This window comes from Archocentrus centrarchus, unplaced genomic scaffold, assembly GCF_007364275.1.
Source record: "Archocentrus centrarchus isolate MPI-CPG fArcCen1 unplaced genomic scaffold, fArcCen1 scaffold_24_ctg1, whole genome shotgun sequence".
Classification (NCBI taxonomy): domain Eukaryota; kingdom Metazoa; phylum Chordata; class Actinopteri; order Cichliformes; family Cichlidae; genus Archocentrus; species Archocentrus centrarchus.
Window position 1 is genome coordinate 1,142,777 of NW_022060254.1, and position 12,749 is coordinate 1,155,525.

The 12,749-nt window shown below is 40.4% G+C and overlaps 1 protein-coding gene across 15 annotated transcripts in view; it reads left to right on the plus strand.

Annotated features, from left to right (window-relative positions):
• Positions 1–12,749, plus strand: part of camk2d1 (calcium/calmodulin-dependent protein kinase (CaM kinase) II delta 1) — a 101,486-nt gene that overhangs the window by 59,054 nt on the left and 29,683 nt on the right. For 9 of the 15 annotated variants that reach the window (XM_030723275.1, XM_030723278.1, XM_030723277.1 and 6 more), the window contains 2 exons: positions 3,756–3,828; positions 10,750–10,852. In XM_030723275.1, coding sequence (XP_030579135.1) covers positions 3,756–3,828; positions 10,750–10,852 — 176 coding nt within the window. Of the gene's footprint in view, positions 1–1,422; positions 1,496–3,755; positions 3,829–10,749; positions 10,853–12,749 lie in introns of all 15 variants that reach the window. The other 6 variants (XM_030723286.1, XM_030723285.1, XM_030723288.1 and 3 more) reach the window with 1 other exon arrangement.

The window sequence follows — 12,749 nt, forward strand, 5'->3', positions numbered from 1 at the left end:
CTGCTTCTTGGCAGCCAGGTTTCATGGAGTCATAGAGGGTATAAAAGTTGGGATTAGCGTCTGGGTCTAGCCAACATGGAAGTGCCATAATTTGTTTTAATGGGATCCAGGGGGCAACCCCCTGTTTGCAAGCAGATTTCTGGTTTTATATAGGTCTGCTGGTCCCCCACTATGTCATCAATAAATGCTTTCCTGGAGACTTTATTGGCCCAGTCGCTAGTTTGGGGTCATACAGAAGAGAACATTAAGTCCTATTTTTAAAATTATGGTCATTCTAAGAGTCAGGAGGACATTATCCGGGATGTGGTCATTGGCTAACGACATGTCAAACCACAAGTTTTTAGCTAATGAGCAAGCTGTTTCACAGCCTCACATGTGGAAGCGAGGGGTGAGTAGTGGGAGTTTACAAACCAATGTCCATCATTTATACTGTCTATGATGTTACCTGAGTTACCTGAAAAGACTGGTGCCTCTGCAACAAGTTAGTTATCTAGTACACTGGTTCCCAAAGTCAACAGTGCTGCGGCCCACTTAAAAACCAGAAAACACTTTTTATATAAATAAATACATTTATATAAATATGTAATTATGCAAACTTGTGAGTAATTCCTTCGGCCCACACTTTGGGAACCACTGATTCAGTATTCCCGACTTGCATGAATGCAGGCTTGTTTCAAAAGGCAAACGACAGAAACGACACGTGCATTGCAGGACATGAGCTGTGTGTGGTTCCCTTGTGCCTGTACAGCAACAAAAACCTGTGTTCAGCAACTGTGCGTGGCATCCTGCACTTCAGCCCGACACACGTCACAGTTCTGTGACCCTGTGTGCAGAAAATCCAAAATAAGGATTACTGTTCAAAGAAATCCTTAAAAGCCCAACAATACTATGATATTCATGTTCATGATGAGTGTATTTACACTTTTGATCAACCTGTATTGTTTTGCCAATATATTTCTATCATGCAACGCCGTATTTATCAAAAGGTCAGTGAACAAGATGCCCTCGGTCTTTCTTTTGTTAGTATTTTGTCCTTTGTGTTTCTAGGTTGTACTCTCTCCCCTGGTCTGTGTCTGTTTGTCTTTGAGTGCATTCTTCATCTCTCTGTGTATTCTTGACATTTTTCTAGCCGTTTCCTGCTGCTTCCAGTCTTTAGGCTCAGCTAAGCTTATCATATCCAGACTCAAGTTTTGTACTTAACAGAAACATGATATTGATATCATCTCACACTAGAAAACTATATTTCATATTTCCCTGAAGATTGAACTGTTCCTTTTAGGTTTTTCCTTTGTCAGTCACGTGTTATTTCAGGTGCTGGTGCATTCTGTCTGCCTGTTCTTAGTCCTTTTGTTTTCTGACATTTACCTGTTCTCCCTCTTCCTCTCCTTTCTGCTTCTGGCCTGGTTTCTCTCTCCTCCGCAGTCACTGCATACAGCAGATTCTAGAAAGTGTAAATCATTGTCACATAAATGGCATAGTGCACAGGGACCTAAAGGTTAGTAAGTGGCAACAGTTGAAAGACTCAGGCCTGCCTACCTGCTGCACCTTGCCTCTCACCTCCACTGCCTGATCAGTCAATCAATTAATTAACCTTTCACCAAGTGCCGCCTCCCCCAGAACGACACCCCCTCCATTAGTCACCTCCACACATCACCGCCTGACAGGAGAGTTTTAAGATGTGCCTGCACCAGGCGCTGTGGGCAGGTTGGCTGGAGAGGAGGCGGTAGGCTGTGTAGTGGCAGGAGGAGGCGGGTAGATGTCATCATGGCCTGCCTCTCCTGAAATGCCATGGCCCAAAGTGCATGTAGCATCTGTCCACAGAGCATGGTGTCAGAGAGAAGGGGGCAGAGGAGGAAGGGTGGTGTTGTGTGGTTATTTTAATTCAGAAACACCGCTTTAAAACTTTCTATGCCAGTAATTTACCATGGACTGGTCTCACCATCAGCCAGTACCATTACACCACTAACTGGTCTGTTTTTTAAAAAAGCAAAACCAAAAAAAGGTCATTTCAGGCATAGTGTCAACAAAAGGAAAAAACAAAGCTGTGTGCACAAATGACTAAATACTTGATCTGCAGAGCTGTCACCTTCTTTTTGTCTCGAGCTTCCGTTGCACCTAAGTTAAAGATTTGTTGGGATTTCAGCTGTAAATACAGTAAAGTTGTAAAATAGTGATTCAGAGAGAAAGTCTGAAGCGACAGAACAATTAAAAAAGCAAATCTTTTTACCACAGTGCGGCCCTGCCTCCAAATATTCAAACACACTGATATTTGCATACGGCCTTTCTTAAATTACCAAAGACATGTAATCTAGAACTATGGACGCATGCATTGGCGTCACCTGCTTCCAGGTAACAAGGAAACTAACCCTTTCACTGAGCTTCGTGATTCGCAGAGCTAACTCAAAAATTTGAATTAATGGGAAATTTTGAGATACATAACTTGAAATTTTATCTTATTCATTTATAACTTATAACTCAATTTTGACCTTGTAACTCGAAATTTCATGTTAATAAGTTGAAATTTCGAGTTAAGGAATACCAAATAAAATGTTTTTTTCAGGGCACTCAAACCTGTTAGCGACAGTTAGCTAGCAGTGTATAATAAATGTGAACAAATTGTCGTCAGGTTTTTGACCTTTGGATGCCCTTCTAGTGAATAAGGGCTGCATAAAAGGGATGGAATCAGTGTTTTCATGTTGAACAGCTGATGCCTTCAGCCTCCTTCAGTACCTTCACGGAGCATCCTGATTGGCAGCGCTAACTCGAAATTTCAAGTTTAATAAATCGAAATTTAGAGTTATTAACTTGAAATTTTGAGGATGCGTAACTCGAAATCTTTAGCATGCAGAACGGAGGAGTCGGGGATCGATCCACTGACCTTCTAAACCCACCTGAGCCGCAGCTGCCGGCGTGCTGGATTTGTCTGAGTGAAAATGGGTGATCTAGTATTCTTTTCTTCAAAATTGGCAGTTTGGAAAGTGTGACTATCCTTTACTAAATTCATCTGTATGTGTTACTGTATTTCATATTCTATAATACAGTGCAGATAATTGTGAAAATAAAGAAGAAAACGATACAAAGATTCAGTGAGCATATGTCAGATGAAATTATTAATAATGATGTAATTTGCAGTGCCAATCTGTGTACAATACCTTTGGGGATTTTGTTATGATTGCATTTAAATGGCAGATTTGGTGATTTGAGGTCTTTGAAATCTTCTGCTGTTTATATAAAACATGGAGTTATTAAGAAATACCAATTTGACACTGTGCTGGAAAGTGACACTTTTCAAGAACGATGGGAACAAAACATGCATATGTTTTCAAATTTAGTAACCCGTTTCAAACCACACATTCTTTAGCTTCTGTGCCTCTCCTCAACCTGTCACAGTCCTGCCGCCAGATGGCCAGATCTAACACCACCTCTGTTTTGAGACTCGGGCAGAGCATTGGCCGTGTGTGTGAGTAGAGGATGATGATGAAATTCCAGTGTTTGTTTTTCTTTCCTGAAAAAAAAATGAATTAAATAAAACAACAGTATCTGACTGTGGCAACACAAAAAGCACTATTGAGTGAATAGCCCATTTTCCCCAAATTGCCCCTAATTTAGCTTCTGGGTCTGTTTGTTGCCACATTGCTGTGTTCTTTCTGCCCACTGACACGGTCTCTGGCTCCCCGAGGGTCAAAGCAAGCTCACAGCCAAAATAGTGAGTGGTAGCTTGTCACTAACACATGGCCCCTGGTGTTTGCATGCAGTCATTGCATTCAGCAGATCCTAGAGGCCGTGCTCCACTGCCACCAGATGGGTGTGGTCCACCGCGACCTTAAGGTAAGTAGCTACAAATGAGGACCAACAAACTACGGTCTCTCTTTTTTGGTTTCCTCTCTGACTGTCTGTGTTATCCTTTTTTCCTTTTCCACATCCACACTGATGTAAATCTTCTCAACCAAGTCCTTGAATACATTTCCATTGGCAGATGTTTAATCTTTTCTCCAAAATATAAGGAACCAGGAAGTCCCCCCCCACCCCCCCCCCCCCCCCCCCCCCCCCCCCCCCCCCCCCCCCCCCCCCCCCCCCCCCCCCCAATATTCCTGAGGCTTCCTCCAATTTGCTTGCAACTGTAAACAGCAGTGCCTGCTTAGTGTAAGCCTTGTTAAAAAGGCACTTGTGGTGAACCTTTTCCATTGACACACACCCTCTGATTGGTCTGGCCCCCACTGTGTCTATGATGGTTGATACTTGGTTGGTGCAAAGTAATGATGTGAAGGGCTTTTAAGCTGGGTTGAGAGGGTTATTGTGGCATATAAAATTTTTATGTTAACACATAGTGACTTCAAGTATTCAGGACTTTTGTCATTTTATAGCCCAAATTTGGGGATACAATTTAATAAATGAAAGTTGTTGGGTCCCCCCCCCCCCTTTAAAGTTTTCACTCCTCTTTTGGTGAATTGTTTATTACCTCCAACAACAATACACTGCTTTTATTGTCATCATGAAACCATCAGTTCTAATAAAGATATCTTATAAGCAGGTCATAGTTTGCTTTAAATAGAGCCTTGTCACTTACTGAGATAGACTGAGTACATTTGATTTTAGTGCCTCATCGTGGTCAGATGTTGGGCGTTAGTAAACACTACGTCCACAGTGGTCTTTCTTCCATACCTAATGCTGCTTTTCCTCACTGTGGTTTGCTCCCAAAGCTCTAATTTGCCAGTCAAATGAACTGGGGTGTGTCTGAGGTTTGCTTTACCTTCAGCAATAGTAAGCTCACGTTTTGCATCTGTTGACTGCCCTTCCCAGCACGCTGATTGGCTGTTGCCAGGCAGCTGCCACAGCTCACTGCAGAAACACAAAGAAAACCAAATGCAACCAAAACAAATAAGCAAGCTGGACAGCAGAGGCACCATATAAAGTGTGTGTGCATGCATTCATGTGATTTGATTTCTTTACATTGAGATTTTTGCAAACACACATAGTCTGGAAATTGATTACAAAGCTCTTCATATAGTTTATGTAGAGGTCTAGACACATGGATGTGTTGGACATACAGGCCTGTACTGACAATACAATCTGTACTTGGTGGTACTTCACTGACTTATCATTGCACTCCCATCACACTGTTGGACTCTGTTGACTCCCAATGCACATCAATCCTGGCACTTCAGTCAGAGTGTGTGGAGTCTTAGTACTGGCTAACAACATCATGTGTTTCTTTAAAACTAAATGCACCCTGAAACCAACTGTGATGTTAGCATTGCAGAGTATGCTACATCCATTATATACACTCAGTTACTGACCTTTTGCTAATGAACTTAATTCCTTTTGAGCTGATCAGGCCTCGCACGTCTTTAGTTGTTGACATTTCCCTCAAAATTAGTATATATTTTTCTAAATGCCATGCATTAAAAAAAAATCTATTTTACCATTTAATGTTGTTATTAAACTTATGTTTAAATCATTTTCATGTTGTTGCATTGTTTTTATTTGCTTTTTCTATAGCATTCTACTGTAACTCTATTTGCAAATGGGGTGGTAGACGAGGGCTACCATCCCCCCATATAAAACAAACTGAGGTAGAATAGTGAGTGTTATAAAAGAAAGGATGGAGTTTAAGTTGAAATTGAATCAGACAGTTTGATTTATTTGATTAAGTTTAATAGCTTAAGGATTAAAGCTTAGGGCTCTTTTTGAAGTGTCTCATTAAAAAGTGTCTTTCTAGTTAACTGTGATGTTGCTCAAAGAGTTTTCGTTACTTTATTGTTCGTTGTTTAAAAGTGGAATCTGAACGCTTTAATCGAGGTCTGCCTCTGAAAGTGTACAGCTCTAAAAGACCTTGTGAATGATAATGACAAGAATCATCTGTTTTTAAGCATCTTTGTTTATCAGTCGATATAATATCAATATTATCAGTCTATGTAATCTCCCAAGACCCAGCTATGAGATCAATATTAAAGCACTCAATGAGTAAATATGTAGAATGCTAATTATTGATCCTCTAGAGTTTTACAGTCTTGGTCATAAAGCTGTTATGTCTGCCATCAAAATACTGAGAGCTTTTGTCGTTTTAATGTCATTTATTTGTCTCCTTTTTATTTTTTGTCTCCACTCAGTCATTTCTTGCTGTCAGATATGAGACGCTCCCTTTGCGATAAAGCTGTGAAACCTGTGGGAAAAGTTATTTGTTTGTCACAGTAGTAGGAAGTGCAGAGTGAAGCAAATCCCGAGGCTGATTCACCAGGACAGTAATTTTATCTGCTTTATGGCTCGCTGCATTAGACAGAATCCAATTACATCTATTATAAACCAGCAGCAAGGCGGGAACATAAATCCTGATATGAACTGTACTTTGTACACAAATGTAAGAAGCCGCTCATGTATTAGTGTGAGCTGGTGCATGCTATATGCACACACAGAGACCCAGTCAGTGAATCTGACTACATCCTGTGTAATTCCATCAGTGAAATGTGCTCTTTGTATTTATTTGTATTTGCTAATCTGCGTTTGACTATGTTTGCATGTGTGCTGAAAGCCACACTAGGTCACAGCTAAAGGCTGTGGCAGTGCTTTAAGGCTTTAGTGACTGGATTGGTTTGTAAAAGAAGAAAGAAGGCAGTGATTCATTAGCAGGCCTTAAAGCACACTGGTTGCCTTCCATCCATATGGCAGTGTCAGCGTGATCATAAATAGATTATGAAGCACATTTGCAAATCTTCTGGGTGTGCAACCCAATAACCACTATAGCTGAGTGCCAGAGTTCTCTGTGCAGAAAGGAGAACCTTACAGTAACAAACATCAATGCAGCACTTTACCAATCAGTGGCCAGACAGGAGCAGCTCGTGAGTTGGACTTTAGATTCAGTGTGATTGAGAGTCAGTATTGATAAAGGATAATATTCATGAAGACCTGCCATTGGTGGCAGCGGTTAGCATTAACCAACTATTAAGTGAATGCCTGAGTATTTATGGAAATTGAATATTTTTGTAGGCTTTCATAAATTTACTAATAAAAAGAAGCTGTTCTGGCTTTGTCATTATTGAGTTGAGACTGATGAGAGATGATTTAAAAAAGAATGAAATGCATTTTGAAATGAGTCTGAAGAATATGAATAACAAAGAATAAAGAATTTCACATGCAGCGTGCTGCAGTTAGGAGTATACTCAATTGGGCATGTCCCCAATGCTGTAATTGCCCATGAAATGATGATGGTAAGCATTCACAGCCAAAAACAAGAGCTCCCTTGTTTGGTTGAAGTAATTTTGCACAGAAGTGGGAACAAAAAGTTCTTTTTTTTCTTTTAGGTTAGGGTTAGTAGATTTTAATGCTTTCCTGCAGTTTGGTTTGGGTCCGCATTAGTGTGCAGATTATTAGACATGAGCAAATGCAAAGCTTGTTTTATCCTTTTCCCTTTGACTTCTTTTCTTATTCCGTCCTGGGCCGCTTTCTTCTTGTTTGCATTCTCACCAGGATACATGGTGTTTCCCATGTTTTTGGGATGTTTAAAATATTCTAGACTGTTAGCAGGGAGCATGTGCAGTGACTGCATGATGCTAAATAATGCATTTACCCAACTCCTCCCTCTGTCATCTTTTCACTTTGGCCTTCGTGCTCTCTCACCATCCACAGCGTGCTAAACAGCAGAGCTCAGAATTTGCGTATGCTTATATACTTGAAATTGATTTAAATTGATTTCAGTAAATGACACAGAAGATGGCAAGATATAGAAGAGCCCTATACTGTATCATTCATTCTCACACTGTGTAGCTCTGTTCCTGCTCTCACATCATTTTCAATATTTTTCACTGTCATTATCTTCAAAAAATGTATATGTAGAGATGGATGAGAAATTTTGAAAAATGAATTCTTTGAGTCGTTCATAGAGGGGATCTAATGGTTCGAGAATGGAAATGATTTTTTATTTTTATCGAGGTTGGAATTTCCTCTTCCAAGATCACAGTCTATAGTACATGAGAGCTCAGTGTTTTTAAATAAATGATATGGCTGTGATTCAGTCACCAATCTCTAAATAAGGAAACTGAATACATTTTGGAAATGTTAGAGCAGTGGTTGGCTTTCTCCACACCCGCAACCAATGACACTAAATCTTTTGGAGAAATGGTCTTCCATCCCTCCAGTCTCAGAGAACACCAAGGTGCATTTCTGGTGAATATGGGTGGTCATCTACACACATGCATGTTGTTTCTTTCCTTTAATGGGTCACCCATCTGTTTGGAAAAGCAGCAGGAATATCAATGGAAAGCTCGTTTATTGGATTGTCTGAGAAACTGAGAAACTTTTTGTAGAAGCGCTCCAATGTGACGGCATTTTTTCTTTCTTTTTTTTTTATCTGCCAGTATATTATAGGATTATTGAAGTTTGAATGTGATTACAGATTTCACAATACAGCTGAACTTCTCTTCAAATTAGTTTCAGTGCTAAGTCTGTAATGTATGTTTCTGAGATTATAAATCCAAAAACCTCATTTGTATCCAAATCAATCCAAAAACGGATTCCTATGAAACTGTTTAAGTGACCCACCTGCTGACCGAGTGTCATGAAAGCTGGACAACATTTTTCCCTTTCTTAGTATCTTCAGGTTAGATGTGGTGGGTCCATCATTTAGGTAGGGGAAACAAATGGTCACTTAACTCTCAATAGTTCTTAACTTAATCTGTAAGTGATGCTTTGGTCTTCCCACAGTCCAGTTGCCCTGTGGGGGTCACCAGTAACTGATACCAGGGCTGTAGAGGGGTTAAATGGCACTCCTTAAGGTAGCATTGTCCATCCTCTATAATGCGTTCTGTGTGACCCGAATACAAATACTCAACAGAGCTCTCACTGGCAGCAGCAGTGATGATGCCAGAGATCTGTTGTCCTCCAAACACCAGGGAGCGTATTTCCCCATTTCAGTAAGAAATACTGTAATCTATAGCAGTTAGGGAGCCTTGTTCATGTACAGCATTTTAACCCTGTGATGCAGCAGTAGTAGTTCTTAAAGTAGTTATTAGTTTTCCCTCTGATTTTTCTAATTAGATGTAAGATTTCACAAACCGGGTAAAATATATTCTGGAATCCACCAATAAACAGAGGGTGGATTAAACAGCACAGTCACTAACACCTCTAAACGAAGTACTGTAGAAGAAGAACATTATGGAAAAGCTAAAAACAAATTTGGGATGGCACTAAACTAAAGAAGGTATTGAAAGCAGACTGACTGCGAAACAGATTGAAGCAGTCACCGACTACATTTTAAAGTTAATCACACAGTTGGCTGCAGCAAAATAACAAACCCAGTTTAAAACGTTAATTACTGTAAACGTAGAACACTGAAGGTTTATCGTGCTGTCCTCCTCTTCATCAGCCACTGCGTTTCATCCCATTCTGCACCGCTTCCCCAGGTCATCTCTGCTCCTTCAGGCCTGAAAGCTGTCCAGATCAGCTATTCTACACCTGATTTCACTCTTTACTTGCTTGGATTAGATTTCCACACTCTGGACTCTCTGCTCAGTAAGCTGCAGTTCCCTCACTGCTCTGCACAGCCAGCAGCCCGCCCGGTTCATCTGCTCTGCCCCGGCTCAGTTTTCTGTCCCTGACCCATTCAGCCCTGCAATAGTTATTCAACTTTTACAGCCCACTTCCCAGTACACACCCCAAAATCACCGCATGATGCATAAACCCATTTTAGGAAAATTAATTAAATAACAGATAAATGTTACATTATTTTTAAATGTTGAGGTTTTACTCAAACAAGCATAGGTGTAAACATAAATTTAGCATGGCATCATTAAATATGTTAAAGTTATTGTAGAAAACAAAAAAAACACCCAGCTGAGTCTGACGAGGTCATACAGGAACTTTTTTTTCAGACTTTTTTTTTTTTTTTTTTTATTTAATGAAATGACTAAGATGTATATGTGGGTGAAAATAAATCTATGTGACAGAGTTAATGACTTGCAGGGCCATTCTAAATTCATAACCAAGCTCTCACTGCTGTTAAGGTGTAATTGTTGCAAACCAAAAGCACTTCCCTTTTGATCAACCGCAGCCTCTGTTTTTGCTGTTCGTTGTGCGCCTGTCGTTTCCTACCAGACTCCATCAAGGAAGCTGCTTTGAATATATCAACAAGGACGTCATCTATCCTTTCTGAGCCTGTTCCCAAAGCCCCTGTCCTCTATAAACATTTCCTGGTCTCGGGTGTGAGTCACCGTCTGCCTCTCACACCCAGTCCTCCACCAGCCCAGCTTGCACACTTCAATGGAGCACAGCACACCAATATGATGCTGAAAGATATGAAGTCGTGCAGTTGGGCTGAGGTCAGCCATGACCCCAGACTGAACCTGATTATGATCAGGTTCAGCGTGAGTCAGTTGTGAGTGTGTGTGTAGAGGCTGGTCTCTGGCATGCCTTCCTCCACTGGACTTTTTTCAACTGGATTGAGTTTTATTTATACAGTTCCAACAGTCTCCTCGAGGCGCTTAAAGGTGCTTTTCCTTTTAACTACTGAGCTGCTGCAGCTGGCCTCAAGCTCAGCTAATAGTCTGATGTCCCGAATGCTTGAACACACTGTGACATCAGTCCTTAACGATACTGTGCTCTGTAATAACCCTTCCTGTAGTTTTAAGACGCTTTTAGCTGCCAGTAAAGAACCCATGTTAAAGTCTGTACCTGGCTCACATTTAATTTAATTATGAATTTATGCCACTGAACAAGTGCAAGATACTGAAAGTTTTTAATCTGTTTCTTCACTCCAAGCCAGAGAATTTGCTTCTAGCCAGCAAGTTAAAGGGGGCTGCGGTTAAACTGGCAGATTTTGGCCTGGCCATTGAAGTTCAGGGAGATCAGCAGGCATGGTTTGGTGAGTACACGTAGCATTCTCAGTTTTTCTGTAGTGATTCAGTGGGAGTATGTTTGTTTGAGTGCTTTTAATTATACATTGACTCAAAGGTAGTGTGTAATTGACACACAAAATACAGTTTTTGGCTTGTAACTGTCCTTGTTAATGTGACTTTACCTGCTGATGACTTGATTTGGGTCGGAGCTACAAGCTGTTCATATCATTCCATTTCAAATCACTGCGCCTTCTGCTCAACCAGCTCAGATTAGTCTAAAAGTTTTACGGTCCAAAGTTTGGATGCGTGCTCCGTCGACCCACTCCGAGCATGTTTTTTCGCACGTTGAAATCTGAGGCAATGTTTGGACATGCAAGTGGGTGGAGAGGGCTTTAAAAAAAATCCAGAAAATTATTTGAGATATGAAGCTTCAGAGTAATCGCTATAAATGTCCAAAGGACCATCAAATTTTTGGGCATATCAGAGTCAGTTGAGCAGAAAATGTTCTAAAGTTTTGATGATTTTAGATGGAATGACCCTCTTTTTAAATGGGATCAACTCTAATCTCCGGATTACAGATTACAGTTATTCTTGAAGGTTATCAAGAGACTTTGCATACATTTATATTTAGGAAAGCGACAGACTGAAACACTGTACAACCTGACAGGTGCTTCTTAGGTCTCACAGAATGTCTTTTAATCTAGTTACAAGTATTGTGGAGAATTTGTGACCAGAAAAAAGAGTTTGAAGACCAACTGAAAGAAATGCCGTCACTACCCCACTGTCACTAGGAAAAGTACAAAATTAGAGCTAACGAATTGCTCCAGATGATAAAAAATTTGTACACTGATGAACAGTGGCGACCTTGCCGAATGGGGACTAGCACTAAGAAGTTAGTAGCAACTATATGAACTGAAATTATTCTCATGTGTAATTTGAGTTCATTAATGCGTCCACGCACAAAGACAAAACAGTTTGAACACGCGTAAAACTATTTCACATATACGTAAATTCAAACCTGAATATTTATGCACAAATTTCAGTTCAGTTTCACAAATGTGATCATTTTCGCTTCTAAAAAAATTTCCCGGGCATACAAATGTTTAAAGCATATCACGCCACATGTTCGTGTCGGGGTTTGCGAGACTCTGCCAGCCTCACACATATAAACTGTGTTCAAGTGCTAGTATTTGAAACAGCAGTATTAGAAACTGTGGTCATCAAGCTGACATTAAAGTTAGCCCGCTGTTTTCAGAGAATGGTAAAATCAGTGTTCGATGTGTTTAAGCCACATTACCTGGATTATATTTGTATTCAAAATATACAGGAGATGAGTTTAGAGGTTATGTTATATTCAGTTCAGTAGATGATATGCAGCCAGCAGATGAATGTCCAGCATGTAGCAGCAGCTCATTTAAACCATATATTAATATTCACAAGCTACTGTATATTGCCTGGAATTGCTAAGTATGTGTTTTCTAACTAAAACTAAACTAGACCCACTCCATTTCTGTCATAGTTTTTTTATTTCTTTAAACATCAATCTCCAACTATGTCACTCTGTCATCCTAACGACGTGGCTAAAGGGACTAGGTGTGCTACTGCTGCCGGCTCCTGTCTCACGTTTTTTATTTGGATGGATTTCAGGCCTACTTTCTCTCCACCTATTCTCCGTGGAACAGAGAAATAATTAGTCTATTCCCCCAGCACCAACTTCCATCTGGAACCAGTTCACTTTATGTCCTGACTTAACTACTAGTCGTACTTCGCCTCATTACCCACAGGGTCTGCATGTACTGCTTTTAAATATAGACTGCTGCTACTGGTTGTGAGCCAAACTACACACCTGCAGAAAAGTGTTTTCCCGTCTCTGAGATCGTTGACTGCAGCTCTTAAACCTGATTTTATGAGGCCTCGGATTCT